This window comes from Culex pipiens, chromosome 1 (genome assembly GCF_016801865.2).
Source record: "Culex pipiens pallens isolate TS chromosome 1, TS_CPP_V2, whole genome shotgun sequence".
NCBI lineage: Eukaryota > Metazoa > Arthropoda > Insecta > Diptera > Culicidae > Culex > Culex pipiens.
The window spans coordinates 101,134,181-101,154,552 of NC_068937.1; the positions used below are offsets into that span (position 1 = coordinate 101,134,181).

The 20,372-nt window shown below is 37.9% G+C and overlaps 1 protein-coding gene and 2 long non-coding RNA genes across 3 annotated transcripts in view; 1 reads left to right on the forward strand and 2 right to left on the reverse strand.

The window, feature by feature from the left end:
- The window catches only part of LOC120424769 (uncharacterized), a 426,898-nt gene that overhangs the window by 194,747 nt on the left and 211,779 nt on the right, over nucleotides 1-20,372 (forward strand). Inside the window, exon 6 of the mRNA XM_052706009.1 lies at nucleotides 819-1,712. Within this exon, the coding sequence (XP_052561969.1) occupies nucleotides 819-1,712 (894 nt within the window). The remainder of the gene's footprint in view (nucleotides 1-818; nucleotides 1,713-20,372) is intronic.
- On the reverse strand, nucleotides 16,671-17,514 carry LOC120424774 (uncharacterized). The gene is made up of 3 exons (XR_005606425.2): nucleotides 17,278-17,514; nucleotides 17,107-17,181; nucleotides 16,671-17,020 (listed from the first exon to the last, which is right to left on the reverse strand). It is a non-coding gene; the product is annotated as an uncharacterized LOC120424774 (long non-coding RNA).
- On the reverse strand, nucleotides 18,046-19,851 carry LOC120424775 (uncharacterized). The gene is made up of 3 exons (XR_005606426.2): nucleotides 18,451-19,851; nucleotides 18,353-18,391; nucleotides 18,046-18,280 (listed from the first exon to the last, which is right to left on the reverse strand). It is a non-coding gene; the product is annotated as an uncharacterized LOC120424775 (long non-coding RNA).

Sequence of the window (20,372 nt, forward strand, 5' to 3'; positions counted from 1 at the left end):
CATATAGTAAATATTGGTTAAATAAATATAGTAAATGAGTAAGAGGAAATATAATATAATCAAATGTAATAACATCAAAATATGCCACATCAAGTTGTTTCGAAGCTTCCGATAATTTATTTAAGGTAATCCAAGAAGATTGAAACAATCAATATAATTTGATTAGAAAAGTAATATTATTTTAACTTTATGCACAAGCAAAACCAAATAAAGAAAATCGAGAAATTAAATAATCGCAATACGTTGTGTTTCTGTCAACAATAATAGTTTGAAATCAATAGAACAATAAAATTTCAACAATAAACAATGAACAACGGCCAAAATTGAAAATCTAACGGTAAAAATTGTAAATGCTTGTTAACAGAATCTTCAAAACAGTTGCTATAATATAAACGGACTGCAGTCAAATTCTTTTAAAAAATATTTGTTATCTTCTTATTATAGTATCATAAGTTTCAAAGTGGTGTAAATTGCGGACAGTGTTGCCAGAATTTAAATTAGCCAATTCCCATAATGTCTTTCATCCAAGTCTATGCCACCACTACTGATAACAACCTTATATCCAGAGCAACATTTGAAAGGGGCGGTACGACATTGCTCTTACGGCCTTTCGTCCCATTTAAACGCGTGTAATGAAAGGCCGTAAGAGCAATGTCGTACCGCCCCTTTCAAATGTTGCTCTGGATATCACCTTGCCGAAAAAGATTGCCAAAAACACGCTTCCCACAGAGATAGTCAGTTTGGTGCCACGCGTTCAGAACGAAGGACTTTGCTCGCACGCTCAGTCATACCTTAATCAACCAATGTCCTCCTTTCAGCCCAAGTCCCGCTACACGGACACTTCGTACCTGATCTTCCAGCAGCTCAAGGAGGGTGGGTTGCAGTGTGCCTTTCCGGCATTCTGGGACCTGCTCCACCCGGGAGCTTCCGGGAAGGTCACCCTTCCGGACGAGCTTCCGGCGGGGGTTGAACCCCTCGCGGAACAACCTTCCAAGAATGGCAAGAAACCTGCCGGGCAGTACAAGGCCAAAGACAACCGGAAGTCGGCGGCCAGTGGGATCCCGCGGAAGCAGAGCAAGATCGCCGAAAAGCGCAAGAACCGGCGCAGTTTGGAGCTGAAGGCCGTCGAAGAGGCCCCCCGCGAAGAGGAAGAAGATGTGGTCAGTGTTAGGGGGGAAGTTGGGGAAGAAGTGGGTGGAGCTGCGGTGGTTCCAGTGGACGAGAAGAAGCTTCAGATCTGTGATATGTCCGGCGTGGCCGGGCGTGGGGATCCCCGGCACGTCAGTGTGATCAGCAGTGGGGACGACGAAGTGCAGAAGGACATCCAGGTGGCGGTCGATTTTCACCACCGACCCAACTCGGAAGTGGAACCGGTCAACCGGCGGTCCACGACGGAAACGAATAACAATGACGTTCGCTGCAAGTCGCACAACGATCCGGCGCCGACGCCGGCGGATTCGGACGTGGAGTCGGTCCGGACGGTGACGCCGGGGCCGGTTCCACCGCGGGAAGTGGACCGTGGCAAGGCGCCCGGAGTGCAGATTCGGCGCAAGCAGTACGATCTGTACGAGTTGCCTTATTTGACGGGGTCGGAGTACAGTGAGTCCGACTTCACCGATACGGCCAGCAGCGTCGGAGGGGAGCTCGAGTTGGACGCTATGTCGGCGGCCAGTTCGATGACGGTGGAGTACGCGACGGTTGAGGTTAGACAGGTAAGGGGTTTTACGGGGGGTTTGATGGATCTGTCATCTAGGATGACTAATTCCGGTTGTGCGTAAGGTACGGGAGGGGACAATGACGTACGATTGTATTTTTGGACTCGGATTCCGCGTTTGTGATATGATGTGATTGTGGACGGGCTGTTATCAGCGCAATTCTAGAGTTGATGTTGGGTAACTTTGGGGCAAGGTCAGGAAGTGTGTGTCATGGATGTTATTGACATTGACAGCAGTATTTGTTGTTGTCGGAATAGAAAGATCAATACCTGTGGCGCTAGCAATACTTCCGCATGGCTTTCTACCTAAGGTACTCGCGATTGAGTGTGTAGTAGTGCGGTTGTCAAAATCGCTATCTCTGACTCTCTCACTCCACTGACATTGACATTGTTTATGTTTTGGTTTTCCTGGCACGGTCCTTTGTTCTTTTGTTATTGTTTTGGTTTTAGTGGCACGGAGTCATACACTCACACTAATGCAAAGCAAGATGACGAGTACCTTTGATATACAGCCTTGATACTTCCGTAATAACTTTTCAAAAGGGCGTAATCTTGAATGTAAATCAACACTCTATCTCACTTTTTCGTTCGCGGTAAGTGTGAGTGGAATAGGCAGTTTGTTTACGTCCAATGTAACGCTCTACAACATTACTTTGTGTATCAACGTACCCCTCGTTCTGCTTTTTATGTGGGTTACGTGTACTTTATTTGGTAAAGTTTGACTTTTTATGACATTTCGAGCAAATTTATGTAACAGCCGTTCTTTAAATTAAGGGCAGTGAAGATTTTATATAAAATTAATTGTTGCATGGAAATATGCCAAATAGGCCATCCATAAAGTATGTCACGCAAAAAAATCCAAAATCGGTCACGTTATTTACATTCCAAGTTTCAATCAGTAAAGACTTTTTCAACAGAAAAAAAAATGAAGGTCGTGAATTCAAGATTCTGATATTTAAAATTTAAATTATAAAATTATAAAAAAATCTAAAAAAAATGTAGAATTCAAAATGGGATGCACGCATAATTAAAAAAAAAAAACAAAGTTAAAAAGGGTATTTTCAAACAAACTTAAAATTTGGGTAATTCTCTACCAACTCAAACGGAATCGGGAAAAGTTGCCCAGACCCCACTTTGATTTGCGTGAAACTTTGTCCAAAGGGGTAACTTTTGTCTCTGATCACGAATCCGAGGTCGGTTTTTAGATATCTCGTGACGGAGGGGCGGTACGACCCCTTCCATTTTTGAACATGCGAAAAAAGAGGTGTTTTTCAATAATTTGCAGCCTTAAACGGTGATGAGATAGAAATTTGGTGTCATAGGGACTTTTATGTAAAATTGTACGCTCGATTTGATGGCGTACTCAGAATTCTGAAAAAACGTATTTTTCATCGAAAAAAACACTAAAAAAGTTTAAAAAACTCATCCATTTTCCGTTATTCGATTGTAAATTTTTTTGGAACATGTAATTTTAAGGGAAATTTAATGTACTTTTCGAATATAGGGTCATTTTTTCATTTAGATCAAAATATTTCATTTTAATATTTCGTGTTTTTCTAACTTTATTTTTTAGAGTGTAACAATGTTCCACAAAGTTGTAGAGCAGACAATAAAAACTTTAAATAAAATTTGTACCAGCCTTAGTAAAAATTTGAAAAAAAATCATTCCTAGATTTTTGAAAATAGTGCTCAAATGAGTGTCATTTCTGAAAATATTGATTCCAGAATGCTGAGAAAGTTTTCTATAAAATTGTCTAAGAAACATTAGAATTTGTCTTCTTGCTTCTGAGATCCATGCCCTCAAATTTAAAGAAACAATTAAATTGATGTTTTTAGGTGTCACTGAAACAGCACCCAGTTTCCAAAGGTCGATATCTCAGAAACTGATGGTCCGATTTTTAATGTTAAAAAGTATAACATTCGTAAAACTTTCTGATCTTTACGAACAAAATATTTTAAAAATTTTAAAATCAAAAGTTACCTTTTTGAAATGGTCAGATATTAATTTTAAAGCCATTTCAAATTGTTATTATTAATAATTGTTCAAAATATATTTTTAGAAAAGTATAGAAAAGATTATGAATGATTTCCTCTGCGATATCAGCAGATGAAAATTGAGCACTGTTATGTGACATTAAAAAAACTTCAATTTTATTGTTTCTTTATATTTAAGGGGCTGCATCTCAAGAGCAACAATAAAAAGCTTATGTTTCTTCAACTTTTTAAAGTTCCTTTTTCTCTGCTTCATGGGAAAAATATTTTCAGAAATGGGCCCTGGCACTAGTTATAACAATCCAAAAATTGATGATTTTTCGTCAATATCTAACTAAAAGTGGTATTTACTTGAGAAAGGTGTACTTTAAAAAAATTAATTTTTAATTTTATTTCACACAATCATTTTTACAATCATGCAAAAAAAAAAAATGTTTTTGCTTTAAATTCGATTTCAATTTATAAATCGATATTTCTTAAAAAAAATATTTTAAGGCGGACAGATTTTTTTTTATGGCTCATAAAACGCATAAAATATATTTTTTAAGAAAATCTTAAAATACGCTGCAAAGTCATATTAACAACAAAAATTAAATGCCATTAAATCGGTTGATTTTGTAGAAAAATGCTCTATTTCTATGTGGCCTATCAAATTATTTAAAATTTCCCTACATCAATTTTATTTTTTTATTTTTTTTTCCAAATTAAAAAAAAACAAAGAGTAGGTAATAATATTTTTTTTATAAATTGATTTGGGCAAGAACTTGAGAGAACTTGAAATCTCAACTATCTATAGGTTTCGACACTTCTCTTTTTATATTTCTCACTCTCCCACTCTCTCAAATATTCCCCACGTGCTAGTGCACCAGGCGTTACGCAAATTCAAATTCTCTAACGCTACCGCTTTCCGCTAGAGGTCTCACGTGTGGTTGGTGTCCGTGCTCAACCCAGCGTTACAGTCCGTTTTGCTTCGCTCACGACATTCACGAACAGTCTCCCCATGTGAGCAATCTTCTCCGGCTGGAAGAATTTGAAGAACTCATCCAAAAGAGCAACGACTTCATAAATATTTTCGACCATCCGTACAAACTTCTTCCCCATAAATCAAACTCAATAATTGCGGCAATTTTTTCGCGAAAGCCCCTCTTTTTTCGCGTGAAAGTTCCCAACCTGCATTCCAGACGTCGAAGTTTGTGGGACCCTCGGGGTCCTCCTCAACCAGTGCGAAGCCGCCTGCAAATCAATAAATTCACATCACATTAAGTGCGCGCCTGCTAGTTGTAGGTACAAGCCGCCGATCAATCGACGGCGGTTATTATGTTGTTAAGCATTAATGCCGGCGAACCGCACTGGGTTTGCTTTCGGCAACCGGGGGGTTTCCCCCTTTGAAGAGCCCCGCCGTCAAACGGTTGCGCCCAGGGTTTCCGCGGTTCTGAACCCTTTCGAGGTCGTCGGTTTGGGAAATGTTTGAGGGAACTTGACCTAACCTCAAATTATGTGGTTTTCCTGTCAAATTTGATGGTTTGAGTCTTGGATAGGAAGAGTGTTGACTAGTTTTTGAAGCTTCGAAGAAGGAATTTACAGGGTTTTTTCCCGTTGATAACACCCAGACCCGTTTCCCTCTCTTCCCTGTGTCCCAAAAAAAAATGTTGAGGAAACCCCGCCGGTTCGAGAAACGGAGTAAAAACGGAAAGAAGAAAAATTCCAACTGATAACATACATCAAACGGCACTCATCTTTATTGCAACCGACCCGGCGCGGACCTCCGGAGGCCAGGAAAGGTGCACTAGCGGTTCAAACGCATTGTGTTTTGTTTGGCCAGCGCCGAGTCGCCGATTTGATCTATGAGGCCAGTCAGAGTCATAAACTGGCCGCGGCACCTGATGACCTACAGCTGGCGGCCGTGGCCGCGGCCAACTGGCGATTGGCCATTGCCGATAAGGTCACGCGAACCGGTTGAGTAGGAACTTCTCAAACACGGACTTCAAGGTGCAGCTAAGCTTGCGATTTGTGGGATGTGATTGAAAAGTGAAAGTGCTTCTCTAATACGGACTTCAAGGAGCACCTTAGCTCCTTACTATTGAAGGGTAGTTTTGAAAGTGAAATAGTGTTTTCGATGTGTAAGTGAAGTTGAGGTAAGTACTCAGGAAGATCAGTGAAGTGTCGCGTCGTGTAAAAATGTGGTCATCAAATCGGTAAGTACAAATCTGTCAACTGTCATCTGTCAAAATCTGTCACCTTCACAAACTTTGTCGAGCTGCGCTCGTTCGGCGTCGCTCACAAAGCTTGTGAATCAGCTCGAATTAACTTGTAACGGAGCGACTTCTGGCAGTTGAAACAGCCGTTCCCAGAACCATCCATTAAGCGGGTATCGCCGGGACCAGCTGTGCCCTTTTCCCGATAATCTCTGATGGGAACTTACTCGTATTCAGGGTGCCGACTCCAAACAGCCACATAATTCAATGTCATTATCATGTCGTCGTCACACAGACGTTTTTCTCTTTCTCTCAACCCCTCTCGCCTACTAGATCCGGAGGAGAAAAGTGGTCTCGTTTAATTTTATGCCAGATCACGATTTCGTTGTTACGCTTTTCGATTTCTCACTACCGGAATAAACGTTTTTTTTTGTGTGTTTTTCGGCGAGTGCGCTTTCATTCATTCCAGCTTGCGGGACTGAACAGAACTGGGGTGTTCGGTATGTGACATTGAAGTTTGGTTCCGTTTGAAGAAGTGACCTTTTCTGCCGACTCCTTCACGTGTTCCTATAATTTATGGCTCCATTCAAGTGTGGGGCACTTTTTGCGCCCGCTTGCAAACCAATCTGGGCGAGGAAAATGTGGGAGAAAGTTTGTTAAGACAAGCCGAAAAAAATGTAGTTCAATAGAGTGTGCGGCGGTGAAGGTTATGTGGAGCAAATTTTAGTCGGTTAACCACGTCTCGCGTTGGGATTCTTCCCTCAAATATGTGGTCGAAAGGTTCAACCAGGAATGCAGGTCCAGGGTGGTCATAGTCATGTAGGTCTACGGTTCTACTCATGTGGGGACCTTTTTTCTCTATTGAAGACACGCCGATCACGGAATGACCTCAGCACGTGAGGCATTTCTTCGGTGTGTGAAGCAATGTGAGTGCACGGAAAAAATATTTACTTTCATTCGATTAAATTTCAAAAATTGTAAACAAAATTGAAGTAGAGCTAGAGCTGTAGAGCTTATCGGCAATAAAGTTAAAATCACGCGACATGTCAGTTTCAAAACATTAAAATTTCACAATATTCTAAAATCTGCTTAAAAATAACAAAAAAATGTGTTATTGGAGAATTATTTAGTTCAGGAAAGCAACTGAAAAAGTTAGCAGCTGTTTAAGATACAAAATATAACCACACAAAATGTTCATGGCAAAATCAATGATGAGCTCAATTTTGTAAAATTTTACAGAACTGTAATCAGCAGAATTAACGACTCAGCCATCCTGTTTTTACTAACTTTTAGACATTTAATTTACTAAAATATCTTTAAAACTGGCACATATCCTAGAGAATGAATCCACCAGAAGGTTAAACAAGAGAAACAAAATGTTGGTTGTTAACATGGTTTTCAGAAATTGGAAAATTTGAGTATTTAAAAAAATCCATTTATGAACGTGTTTGGTATAATTTTTTATCAACAGTTCCAGAAAATTGTAAAACAATACAAAGTGCCTAAAATGCCTAATCGTGAAAAACCAGCAGCCCTACTGATGTGATAAGGTTCTTGCAAAAAATATTTGTATTCATGATAATATATTTGAAATAAGAGTGTCTTTAACTGATTTTTTTCAAAGAAATCTCTGGAATTCTCGAAATTTCATTAATATTGAAACTCGTAAAATTGGCTTTTTGAAACATTTTATATGATACAAGAACTTTTAACAATGTTCTCTGTCATATTGGTCATGTGTAACATAACCACCTGTACATTTTTTAGCAATATAAATTTTAAAAAAATATGTGCAATCAATTAAATACTGAGATCAAAACAAAAAATCTTTAAAAGTAGAATAATTCACTAGAATTTCGATTTTTTTTCTATGGATTTTAATTGTTTGTATTTTCGATTGAAATGAAACTATGTCTATGTATTCCTTATGTAAAATTTTTAAGGGCTTGTCAGATGTGAGAAGGGATTTTCTGATCGATTTAATGTCTTCGGCAAAGTTGTAGGTAATGTTTTTAAAAAAAGGTACGCTGGAAAAAATGCTTGTTTTTTTTGCTTTAAATTAAAATTTGAACTCCCAAAAATAAATATTTATTAATTTTCCGTTTTTTAATTTAACACTAAAAAACTAACTTAATGCTGATAAATTGGAATTATTTTAAAATAATAATGTAATCATCTAATCACAAGACTTTCCAGCATGATTTCATCGGACTGCGTTTGTGTTAGACTAGAAAAGATTAGGATAGACTAGATTAGAATATATTATATTAGGGTAGGTTAGATTTGATTGAAATAGATTAGATTAAATTAGATTAAATGAAATAAGATTAGATAAGAAATGTTTAGGGGACTAAAAAAGAGGAGCACCTTGCACTTTACATTGTTTTAAAAAATGTGTTGCCTTTATTTGTGAGTGTTTTTTTTATTATTTTGAGCATGGATTGCTTCCCGAAAAAAAAAATATTTTTTTTGTATTTTTGTAATTAAAATCTGTTCTTGAAAAGCATATCAAAAGATACCAAATAAATTTAATCATGGTTTTTTTTTAATTTTTCGAACATAGCAGTTTAAAATTTGGGTTGAAAAATTACTTTTATTGGCAAAAATAATCGTTGAGTTTTTAAACATTGTTAAAACATTAGCAGATTTCAAATTCATTCAGATTTAAAAATAAAACTGATGAGTTTTCGGAATGTTTCTTGTGGGTTTTTCATACATTTTGCGAAAAATAACCTATAAATAATACGGGAGCGAATGACCCATAAGGTTTGAGTTCCCCTAATAAAATCAACAACAACAACAACCTGTAAATAAATCAATTTAGAAGTTTTTTCCTGCACAAAAAATCCAGCACATTTCTATGTTTTTAAAGCAAAACAAAATCTTTCGGTGAAAATTACCGAAAAAAAACAGTTTTAAACATATAAAGAAAAAGCACCCGTGCAAAAAATAAAAAATAAAAAGCTAAAAAATTTCCTCGAGTTTCAATTTTTTTTTTACTTTGTTAATCGGGCTGTGTTGTTTTTTTCGATGTCGTTTAATTAGCCGTCATTTTTCAACTCGCGATATTTCGGAATTAATGATAGAAATTTCACTGTTGAAAAAGTAACTTAAATTTTTTTCTAGTCTTTACTAAAAACATAATTCCGAAATTTTGGACCAAAAGAAACTTTTTGAGAGGACTAAAAACACTTATTTTGGACATTTTTAAGCGTTTGGCTAAATTTTTGAATTTCCACTTGAAAAACTGTTTTTTTAGGGTTTCCCTTTGATAAAGTTAGCCTCAAAATGCGTAGTTTGCTAGATAACATTTGGATGTCTTGGAAAAAGTTGCTTGCAGGGATGGAATAATCGCGAAAAAATCAATTTTGCTTGCGAACTTTCTTCACCCGCGAAAGAGAAAGGAGGCAAATCACGCAAAAGAAAATCGCTCCCGAAATTCTCCAAGAAAATCAAACTGCTGATGATTTTTTGCGAAATTCCTTTTCAGAACCACTCAAATATATTTATTTCGCTTTGTTTACACACTTTGCCCAGCTACAAAATGTGACAGGTCATTTTCGACGTGTGACGTTACACTTGCAAGTGTAGTAGTGAAAAAGATGTGCCGCCGAATAATCAAGATCTTTTTACCGATCTTTCGTGCGCGAGAGAGGAGAGCCATGCTCCCTTCGGAATTTTTCTCTTGATGAACATCCAAAGATTTTCTTTTGATGATGATTATTCTATCGCTGGTTGCTTGGATTGGTTTGCTAAACAACTTTTCATAAGAGAAAGAAATTCCTAAAAAATATTCCCTATAAGTTAGATTTAATTGTGAACCAAAAACATGTTTAAAATTTAAACTTTAAGAGGCGAATGCACGTGGAGTGTAAAACCTCTATAATAAAACAACAACAATTTAAACTTTCAAGAATTCCTGAACATTTTGTCAAACTTTCGTACGAAGTTACTAAAGTTCTCAAGTCCTCTGAGATCGGGATATTTTAAACTAATTTATTCATAGATTTAATTTTCCGTGTACACCTCAGCTTCAAGCTTTTCAAGGCCTCTTCCTAATCACCACCACCGACCGCGCTGCGGAGGTTCCAAACTCCTATTCAAGTTGCATCTCCCCCGAAAAGACCTCCGATCCAAGGTCCCTCGAACGCAACACTGAGTTGCCGACTGCACTTTTGTGTGTTCAATCCTCACGACTCACACAGCACCACCGCGCGTTGATGAATGTGACCAGCTGGATGGCCTCGGCCTTTGAGTCATCCCTCAGGCCTTCACTAACGGATTCTTCAAGCAGCAACCGACTTCGGGATCTGGCCTGGAGATCACCGTATTGTTCGCAGAAACAAACCCCCCCGCCAAGATGCGTCACGAACTCTTCCAGAGATGGTTTGAAGGTGAGCTTTCGAAAGCTTCTTCGATTTTTTTTGTTTAATAGAAATTCGGCCAAAATCTTAAAAGGGGAGCAACTTCATCAATCATTGCGCAACAAAAGAGGGCCAAAATTGGGGCTATTTTTCGGGCATAAAGATCGCGATTAGCTCACTCCCAAAAAAGAAGAAAAACTATACACAAGAATAGCTCAAGTTCGACGGACGATCCCATATGGATTTCGTAACTCAATTAGCCAACCAGCAAATCGCTTGGCTTGGGTTGAATTTTCACGACTTGAAATCAAGGTTAAGTAAACCGTGTGCGTGCGTGCGCGCACAAAGCTAATCCGAGCAAGCCGAGAAGAAGTTACTTTGCTGATCCAAATTTAATTTTTCGAACACGCAAATTGACCGGTTGCTGTGAGCCGTCGATCGCCGCAAACCCATCAGCAGGGCTTGGCGAAGGTTTTTGATGTTTGGAAATACTTGTGCGTAGAATTGCAGGGGTGAAGCCAAAACATTTGATTTGATTGTTTGGTGTGTTTACAAAGGAAAATATTAAGTAATACATTATTACATTGCATACATTTGTTCTCTTTTGTAAACTTTTGAATATTTTAAAAGTCAAAATTCAATTTCTATTTATATTAAACACACATTTTTAGGGAAAATTTAGACCTTTAAACATTATGTTAAGGCGGGGCCAGGCAATGTCCAATTACCTCGAAATTTGGTTGTCAAATTCTCTGCTATTCTGTAATGAACCATTAGAAGCAGCGTGAGGCGTGATATTGGATTGGGTTTAAGCACACAAACACATATACTTTTAAAACATAAAATATTTTTTTTAGGTATCGAAAGCAACCTGCTGCTGAAACACTACAAAAATCTGGCACCATTCCGAGGAACGTGAATGCGTCAAAAGATTTCCATAACAAGATTGTTCTAACAAGACCTGCACCTTCATTCCGATGCAACCCTTGAGTGGACTGGTTGTTTTATCAAATGGCTATTATTTCAGATTTTTTTAAATTGTGAAATCGCAGTTGTTTTTATTTTATTTTTTCATCTTGAACACAAAATTTAATTTTAAAATTTCGTGATTTTTGTGACACTGCAGAGTGGTTGACAAAAGTTTATAACCATGTTTTTGCAAGTCATTTTTATCTAAGTTATAAGCGAAAAAAAAGTAGCGAACAAAAATATAAAAAAAATAGTCATAAAGGTTGGCCAGGCCTGGGTTTGAAGGTCAAAAGGTAGAAAAATTGTTTGTTAAGTATAAAATATCAGTTCAGTTCTCCTAAAAAAGTTGAATTTCCATAATTTTTATGTTATAGGCTATAGGATCTTGAAAAGGCATTTTTTGAGCTTGGAAATAAAAATATGATTTTTGCTAAAAATCGAAACATGGTAATACAATATTTTAACATCCATTTTAATATACAAAATCAAATTTGCAATCGAAAATGACATTCCATTTCAAAGTCAAAGTCATTTTTGATCAGTTCAAAAATATGTTATCATGAAAAACAAGATATTTTCGAATAGCCAACAATTTTGCTTTTTAGACTTTGTTGAAACTTATGTGAAATCTTCTCTTTCCGGTAAAATCATTTTCAAATCAAGTCAAGCGTTTAAAAAAGGGTAAAAATACTTATTATGGACATGCATAAATTTTGTTCCGTTCGTTACCCGAATTGTGGTATTCTGAGAAAATTTGAGTATTTTTCATTAAAAATTGTAATACAGTGAAAAACTTATTCGGAATTTTGAGTATTGAGTATTTTCAATTAAAATTTGATGATTTTTTTGTGTTAATAATTTAGTATTTAAATTAAAGTTCTAATACAGTCAAAATCTATTTAAAAAAAATGTCGTCGTTTTATGTCTATACCCGGGCAGATGGTAATAACAAAATTCATGCCATTTCAATAACAAATACTGTTAAAATAACAGAAAGTGTCATGGAATCATCTTGAAAAATCCATTTTTGCATAAGGGTTTAATAACAGTTTATGTTATCATAACAAAATTTGTTATTGGTCTGATATTGATTGAAAGCCAAAACAACTTTGGAATAACATTTTTTGTTATGAAAGAATACCTCCAACTGTTATGGGGATGATCGGATTAGTTTTTAAAATAACAAAAAATAATAACATAGATTTGTTCGAAGAATAACTAAAACTGTTATTAGTCTGTTATTACAATAACAATCCAATAACAAAAAAATCATAACGACGAATAACAAATCTTGTTAAAAATAACAACAAATGTTATTGGCCTAGTATTTTCAAATATCAAAAAATGTTATTTCCAAATTATTTCCGTCTGCTCGGGTAATGCAGTTGGAATATTGGGAAAAATATACGTCTTTGTGATTTTTTTGGTATCGAAAAACCTAAAAATTGTAGTTCAGTGAAAATCAATAAAAATGTTTGACGCCCATATTGCATGTGATAAAAATCCACGGAATTAAAAAAATGCGTTTTTTGGTGAAAATTTGTAAAACTATAAATACCATTCAAAATTACGCGGGATTTGAAAACCATATCGCAATGAATGCTGTGAAAATGCTCAAGATTAAGATTTGATACTAGTTTATTTAGGCACTTGTTTTTTTTTTTGTATTGTGAAAACTGATTTTTTTAAAGTGTCACCATACCAGCCCTCATTTCTCAGCTGTTGAAACCTTAATTACTGTTCGTTCTATTTTCAGTAAAAAAAATAAACTTATTTATTTATCACACAAAACCGGGAAAAGTTGTCCTAAAGGGTAACTTTTGTCCCTGATCACGAATCCGAGGACCGTTTTTTGATATCTCGTGACGGAGGGACGGTACGACCCCTTCCATTTTTGAGCATGCAAAAGAGGGTTTTTTCAATAACTTGCAGCCTGAAACGGTGATGAGATAGAAATTTAGTGTCAAAGGGACTTTTACGAAAAATTGGACGCCCGATTTGATGGCGTACTCAGAATTCCGAAAAAACGTATTTTTCATCGAAAAAAACACTTAAAAAGTTTTAAAAACTCTACCATTTTCCGTTACTCAGCTGTAAAAATTTTTGGAACATGTAATTTTAAGGGAAATTTAATGTTCTTTTCGAATCTACATTGACCAAGAATTTTTTCATCTAGAACAATTTTTTTCTTTTAAATTTTCGTGGTTTTTCTTACTTTCATTGGTTATTTTTTTAAGAGTATAACAATGTTCTACAAAGTGCAGACAATTACATAAAAATTGATATTTAAACATAAGGGGTTTGCTTATAAACATCACGAGTTATCGCGATTTTACGAAAAAAAAGTTTTGAATAGGTTACTTTATGCGTTTCTCTTTGTTTCGTCATCCGTGTCTGTCGCGGCTGACCATGAACGGCCATGATCAACAGCCCGGGAGCATGTTGGCAGCTCCCATACAAACTGAGCGTACCCCTTTTTTGTGGGCCCAGTGGGCCTAATATGGCGGCCTTCGATATTATCTAGCCAAACTTTTGAAAATGGCGAATATTTAAATATACGTTTTCTGTAAGTTTTTTTGAAAACTTTTTCTTACTCTTGTCTATTCCATAGTTATAACTTATAACTAAAAAAACTTATAAGTAATAATTTTTCGATTGAAATACGATGTAAAACACAATTGAAAGGAACACCAAAACTCTGTTATGTACAATGTACCTAAATGAACTCATTGTAACTTGATTATTCACAAATAAAACCGAATTGAATTGAATTGAAAATTAAATATACGTTTTGCTTTGTTTCGGTTTAAAACGACAAAATAGGCAGTCTGGAATCATTCTCTTAAAAAAACATGTTAAGAGATACGCCACGTTCAAATATGAGTCCAGAACAGTTGATGTGAGCGTGCCGCGAACGTCGTCACGAAAAAAAAGTTTCCCTTGCTAATTTTGAGTTGCGTATTTAATGGGCGGAGTCTGACGGGGCCCACTGGCCATCTGTCGGTGAAAACGCGCAACTCACGAAAACTGCCATCTTAGGGTCCGGCTAATGATCAACGACGACCAACTTTTTCAAAACTTTTTTTCGTAAAATCGCGATAACTCGTGATGTTTATGAGCAAACCCCTTATGTTTTTATATCAAAATTTGTGTAATTGTCTGCTCTTGTAGAAAATTGTTATACTCTTAAAAATAACCCTGCAAAGTTAGAAAAAACACGAAATCTTTAAATTAAAAATTTAGTTTTAAATGAAAAAATGATCCTTCTGGGTCAATGTAGATTCGAAAAATACATTAAATTTCCCTTAAAATGACATGTTTTTAAAACATTTTTAATGTTTTTTTCGATGAAAAATACGTTTTTTTTCGAAATTCTGAGTACGCCATCAAATTGGGCGTACAATTTTTCATAAAAGTCCCTTTCCCGAGCAGGGGTAAATAACACGGGAATACCAAATTTTGGTATTACTTGGGCAAATAACAGCGACCAAAATGTGCCCTTGGTTGCCCAGTAATAGATGGTAAAATACCATGAAATCATACCAAAAGCTTGTATGTGGAAGGGCACAACAATACCATACCATGTTATTCCAAAGGTAAAATAATACCACAAAATAAAATCATTTCAATACCAAGTTGAGGTCTTCTGGATTTTTGAACATTGCTTCAATACCAAAACTTGGTATTGTCATGGTATTAATTTTAGGTATTCCCGCGCTCTTGGAAAATCATATTTTGGTATTCCTGTGGTCTTCCACAAACATGATATTGGTTTGATTTCATGGTATTTTACCATCTATTACTGGGCAACCAAGAGCACGTTTTGGTCGCTGGTATTTGCACAAGTAATACCAAAATTTGCTATTTTCATACCATTTTGAGTGCAGCAGTTGCAGTTAGTGAAAAAAACGTAAATGATCCTTATGCAACAACCAAATCTACTCACCTGATGATTCCATGTTGTTTTTAGTGATATTCTTCACCACATTGAATGCATTTGTCATTGATGAACGGCTGTACTTGAAGTTCTTGAAGCTTCTGAAAAATAACAAGATTGAAAAATAAGTATTATTAAAATGAAACTGGATTGAAATTCACCAAAATTCAATAATCTGTTGATTGACTCGTTTTTCAAAGTATTTGGTTATCCCAACTTAGAAAAATTTCAACGTTTTTCAAAAAAATATTAGTGGTTACATCACAAAAAAAAATTTAAATCAGCTTTAACATTTTTGGGTTTCAAGTCATTTTAGCGCAAAATTAATTATCTCGTCAAAAATTTAAAAAAAATCCATAGTTTCAGAGAAAATTGATGAAACCTTTTAATACCAAAATAATACCAAAATGTGGCATCCTGACTTAGAAATTTTTCCACAATGTCAAGTCATTTCTGTAGGGGGTATATCAAAAATGTTTAAAATCAAGTTTGAAATTTCCGGTTTTCAATGAAAGCATTCGCTTTGAGACATCATTTTAGCGCAAAATTAATTATTTTGTCAAAATTGGTCAAAATTTTCCCATAGTTTCAGAGGAAATTGATAAAACACCTTAATACCAAAATAATACCAAAATGTGCCATCCTGACTTAGAAAATTTTCCACAATTTCAAGTCATTTCTGTAGGGGGTATATCAAAAATGTTTAAAATCAAGTTTGAAATTTTCGGTTTTCAATGAAAGCATTCGCTTTGAGACCTCGTTTTAGCGCAAAATTAATTATTTTGTCAAAATTGGTCAAAATTTTCCCATAGTTTCAGAGGAATTTGATAAAACACTTTAATACCAAAATAATACTAAAATGTGCCATCCTGACTTAGAAAATTTTCCACAATTTTAAGTCATTTCTGTAGGGGGTATATCAAAAATGTTTAAAATCAAGTTTGAAATTTCCGGTTTTCAATGAAAGCATTCGCTTTGAGACATCATTTTAGCGCAAAATTAATTATTTTGTCAAAATTGGTCAAAATTTTCCCATAGTTTCAGAGGAATTTGATAAAACACTTTAATACCAAAATAATACCAAAATGTGCCATCCTGACTTAGAAAATTTTCCACAATTTTAAGTCATTTCTGTAGGGGGTATATCAAAAATGTTTAAAATCAAGTTTGAAATTTCCGGTTTTCAATGAGAGCATTCGCTTTGAGACATCATTTTAGCGCAAAATTAATTATTTTGTCAAAATTGGTCAAAATTTTCCCATAGTTTCAGAGGAATTTGATAAAACACTTTAATACCAAAATAATACCAAAATGTGCCATCCTGACTTAGAAAATTTTCCACAATTTTAAGTCATTTCTGTAGGGGGTATATCAAAAATGTTTAAAATCAAGTTTGAAATTTCCGGTTTTCAATGAGAGCATTCGCTTTGAGACATCATTTTAGCGCAAAATTAATTATTTTAACAAAATTGGTCAAAATCGGCATTTTTGGACAGCTACCGACGCCACGACGCTATTTCACACCACTGGTTTTTCTTTCGCAAATTTTTGAAAGTATCTACCTTGAATCCCCCCCGCTTTGAGTTGGGGAATTCGGTCCACTTGAGTTGCATACGGAAGCGTTGGAGGTTTTTTCGTTTTCGTTCGGAGAGGCTTGATTTTTTCGTTTGAAATTAAGTTCAGAAAACAGTCTCGGCCCAGTTGGCCGTAGCAAATATTTTTTATTTGTTCTCAACACACACGTAGTTAACACCACTACTGCCGCCGTAACAGTGTTCCCAGCTACCAACTGTGGGTGGCCGGAGCGTGCAAGCGATGGCGGTGTGTGTGTATTCAACATGTCCAGATCCTGAAAAGCAAGCAAGAGTTATCAAATGTAGTGGTCCCTGCAAAGGCACATATCACATTGCATGTGTTCGTGTGTCAGGCCCTCACCTCAAAGCTTGCCAGGAGAACGACGGCATTTCATGGGTGTGTATTGGTTGTCGTGATCATCGTGAAGATGCCATCCTGGAAAAGGTGAAGAAGAATAAGTTGGCTGTTTACGACCTGGCCACCTATGTTGAAAAAGTCTTCGAAGTCTTGGTGTCCAAAATGGATACTAACTCGTCAATGATTACGGAGCTGGCCGCCACGATAACCACGTCTAACGCCATCAATGCCGAAATGCTGTCCACTCGCCCTTCACTCGGTTTGGCCCATCTTTCCCCAGACGAGTCCCTTTCGGCGGTCCATGAACGTGTCCGCGAATCCTTGAGCGCCTCGCTGGACCGTCTTTTCAGCAGAGATGCGAACGGCGAATCCGCTTTATCGCGGAAAAGAAGAGGAGTTGATTCGGAATCCGACCCTACAAACAAACGTGTGAAACCAAGCGCACTAGATAAGCAGACGCCGTCCGTCCCCGACCGGATCTCACCTGGCAATGTAGATGCTCAAGCCCAGGATGCTCCTCTGCCTTTAACGTCAACCCCTGGCAACACCAGTTCCCAGGTCCACGAGATACAACTCCCATCGACATCGACGCAGAATCCGCCCGCTGTAAATACGACGGAGTTAGTGGATCGGAGTGTTCCCATGGACATCAGCAACACTCTTACCGGATCCTATGATGCAACGGCCCCTCAGCAGAATTCCAATCCAAGCACTGGTAGTACTCCACAGACAACATCGGCTGCAAACACTCTTCCTGGAAACGACAACACGAATAAGTCCCAAAACCAGCAGTTCATACCAGCGGCGAACACATACCCTGGTTATTACTTCGCTCCGTGGCAGTATCCAAACCCGATCGTTCCTTGGTATCCTCCTGGACAGCAGATGTACCAGCCAGACACCCTGACGTGGCCTCCAGTTCAGCCACAGTTGCTGCAAGGACAAAATGTTGCAGTCAATCGACACACGCATCCATTGTCGGCTAAACAAAACAGTCGTTCAGCTCGCGGTGTGAGTCTACATGGTGCTGCACAGAACGCTGCAAGCACCAGAAGACTAGATGATTGCCTTACCTTTTGTGTACGGAACCTGGCTCCGGAGACGACGGAGGATGACGTCGGCAGGTACATAGCGTCCAAAAACATACCGCCTAATGCCGTAATCTGCACCAGCCTCACTAAGCCCCGGAAAAAATCTCCTTCAAGACCTTCAAAGTTGAGATTGAGCGCCAATTTGCAGATAAACTTACCTCTATGAACTTCTGGCCCGCTGGTGTTACTATAGCACCCTACGAAAGATTTAATGCGGTTGCTTTACCAGCTATCAAATAGCAATCAGCTATCTTACCTGCAATTACAACGTTTTCCGCGGCCCGCGATGTCTGGCTGACCGGTCCTTCTCGTGATGTAAACAATCCCATAGAACCCAGTACCAGTAATACGTCTGGACTGCATCCCACAAATACAAGCACGCTACAGCATCGCGTTAGTGCCAGTGATAGAAGGAGCCTGTTTTGTAGAAGTACGCGGGCCACCGGTGCCCCTTGTGCTCCTAGTGTGCGTGTCATCCACCCTGAGGCTAGTGTGCGTATCCTCCCGTCAGCTGGACCTTCATCCACCAGCACCATCAACGAAGGATCACAGGGTGTCAACTTACACCACAGTGGGATTGACATTGGTCAACACAACAACAAAAATGTCAGGTCAATTTATTACCAAAACGTTCGCGGACTGCGAACCAAGGTCAGTGAATTGTTCCTATCGTTGGCAGAATGTGATTACGATGTCGTAATATTGACCGAGACGTGGCTCCCAGACAATATCTTAAGCTCTGAATTTGCTGGGAACTACGTAGTATACCGTGGTGACAGGACTCCTACTACTAGTCATCTGAGCCGAGGAGGTGGAGTTTTAATTGCAGTCAAACCTGACCTTCACCCTTCCGAGATCACCCTTAATAATGCCACGCAGCTTGAACAAACATGCGTTAAGGTCAACATCGGAGAATCGTCGCTAGTCATTTGCACAGTTTACCTCAGCCCTTCAGTTGGATTCGACAGATATGAATTGCATGCCGATTGCATTCAACAACTGAATAGTCACATATCGGAAGCTGATTCGATTCTCCTGATAGGTGACTACAACCTGCCGGACGTTACATGGTTTCCTGACGAGGATCTGGGGTGCCTCTTACCACTGTCTAGGTCTTTTGGCGAGGAGGTAACGAAAGAAAGCGTGGTTCTCGATGCAGTTGCTGATGCCGGGTTGCAACAAATCAACCATGTGTTGAACGAGGACAACAAGCGTTTGGACCTCGCGTTTGTTAGTGAAGCCGCAAGTTGGGATGTCCTTGAACCTCCAACTCCATTGCTGAACGTGGACGCCTATCACCCTCCTTTGCTACTGTCCTACACATTTGATGAAGCGAGTTCTCATGTTTCCCTTGACCCCGATGACCAATTTGACTTCGGACGGTGTGATTTTGACCGGATCAACTATTTGCTTACACAAATTGACTGGAACACAGAACTTTCCTGTCGCGATCCCAACGAAGCGGTCTCTATTTTCTACCATCGCTTATACCAGGTTCTACAAGCGGAAGTACCAAGACGCCGGGCTCCCGTCCCTAAGAAATTTGCGTGGTGGAACAGTGAACTCTCTTATCTAAAAAACCGGCAGCGTAAGGCTAGGAAATATTTCAGCAAATCACCTACACCTGCTGCTGAAAGGAGACTTGCCATCGCTGAAGCAAAATACAAAGATGCCCACAGGACCAGCTACCAGAGCTACTTGGAATCCGTTCAACAACGCTTCAAGCAGGACCCGTCGTCCTTCTGGAACTACGTTCGCAACAAAAAAGGTACAAAAACACTTCCAGTCGAGCTTATTTACAAATCGGACAAGTCTTCTACAGTGTAAAAACGTGTACTATCCCGAAACCGATTTATCCAATCGACGCTCACACATGTGCCACTCCCCGCTTGAGAAACGATGGGGGAGGGGTCCATCAATAGTTGAGAATTTTTTTTTATTTAAGTTATGCCAATTCTTGATTAAGCTGTAAAACGAATATTTTTAAAGTATTGTTTGAGTTTTTTGGTTCCAAAATTCCAACAAATTTAGGTGGAAAACTGGAATTTCAACATTTGATGGACCCCTCGATTCTAGTTTCCATAGCAGCTGACCAGAAGCATTTTCCTGGGCAATCGAGATGGATCGCACACATATTGCACCTTTTCTTGGACCAGTCCGAGAGTTTGGCCTTTAGGG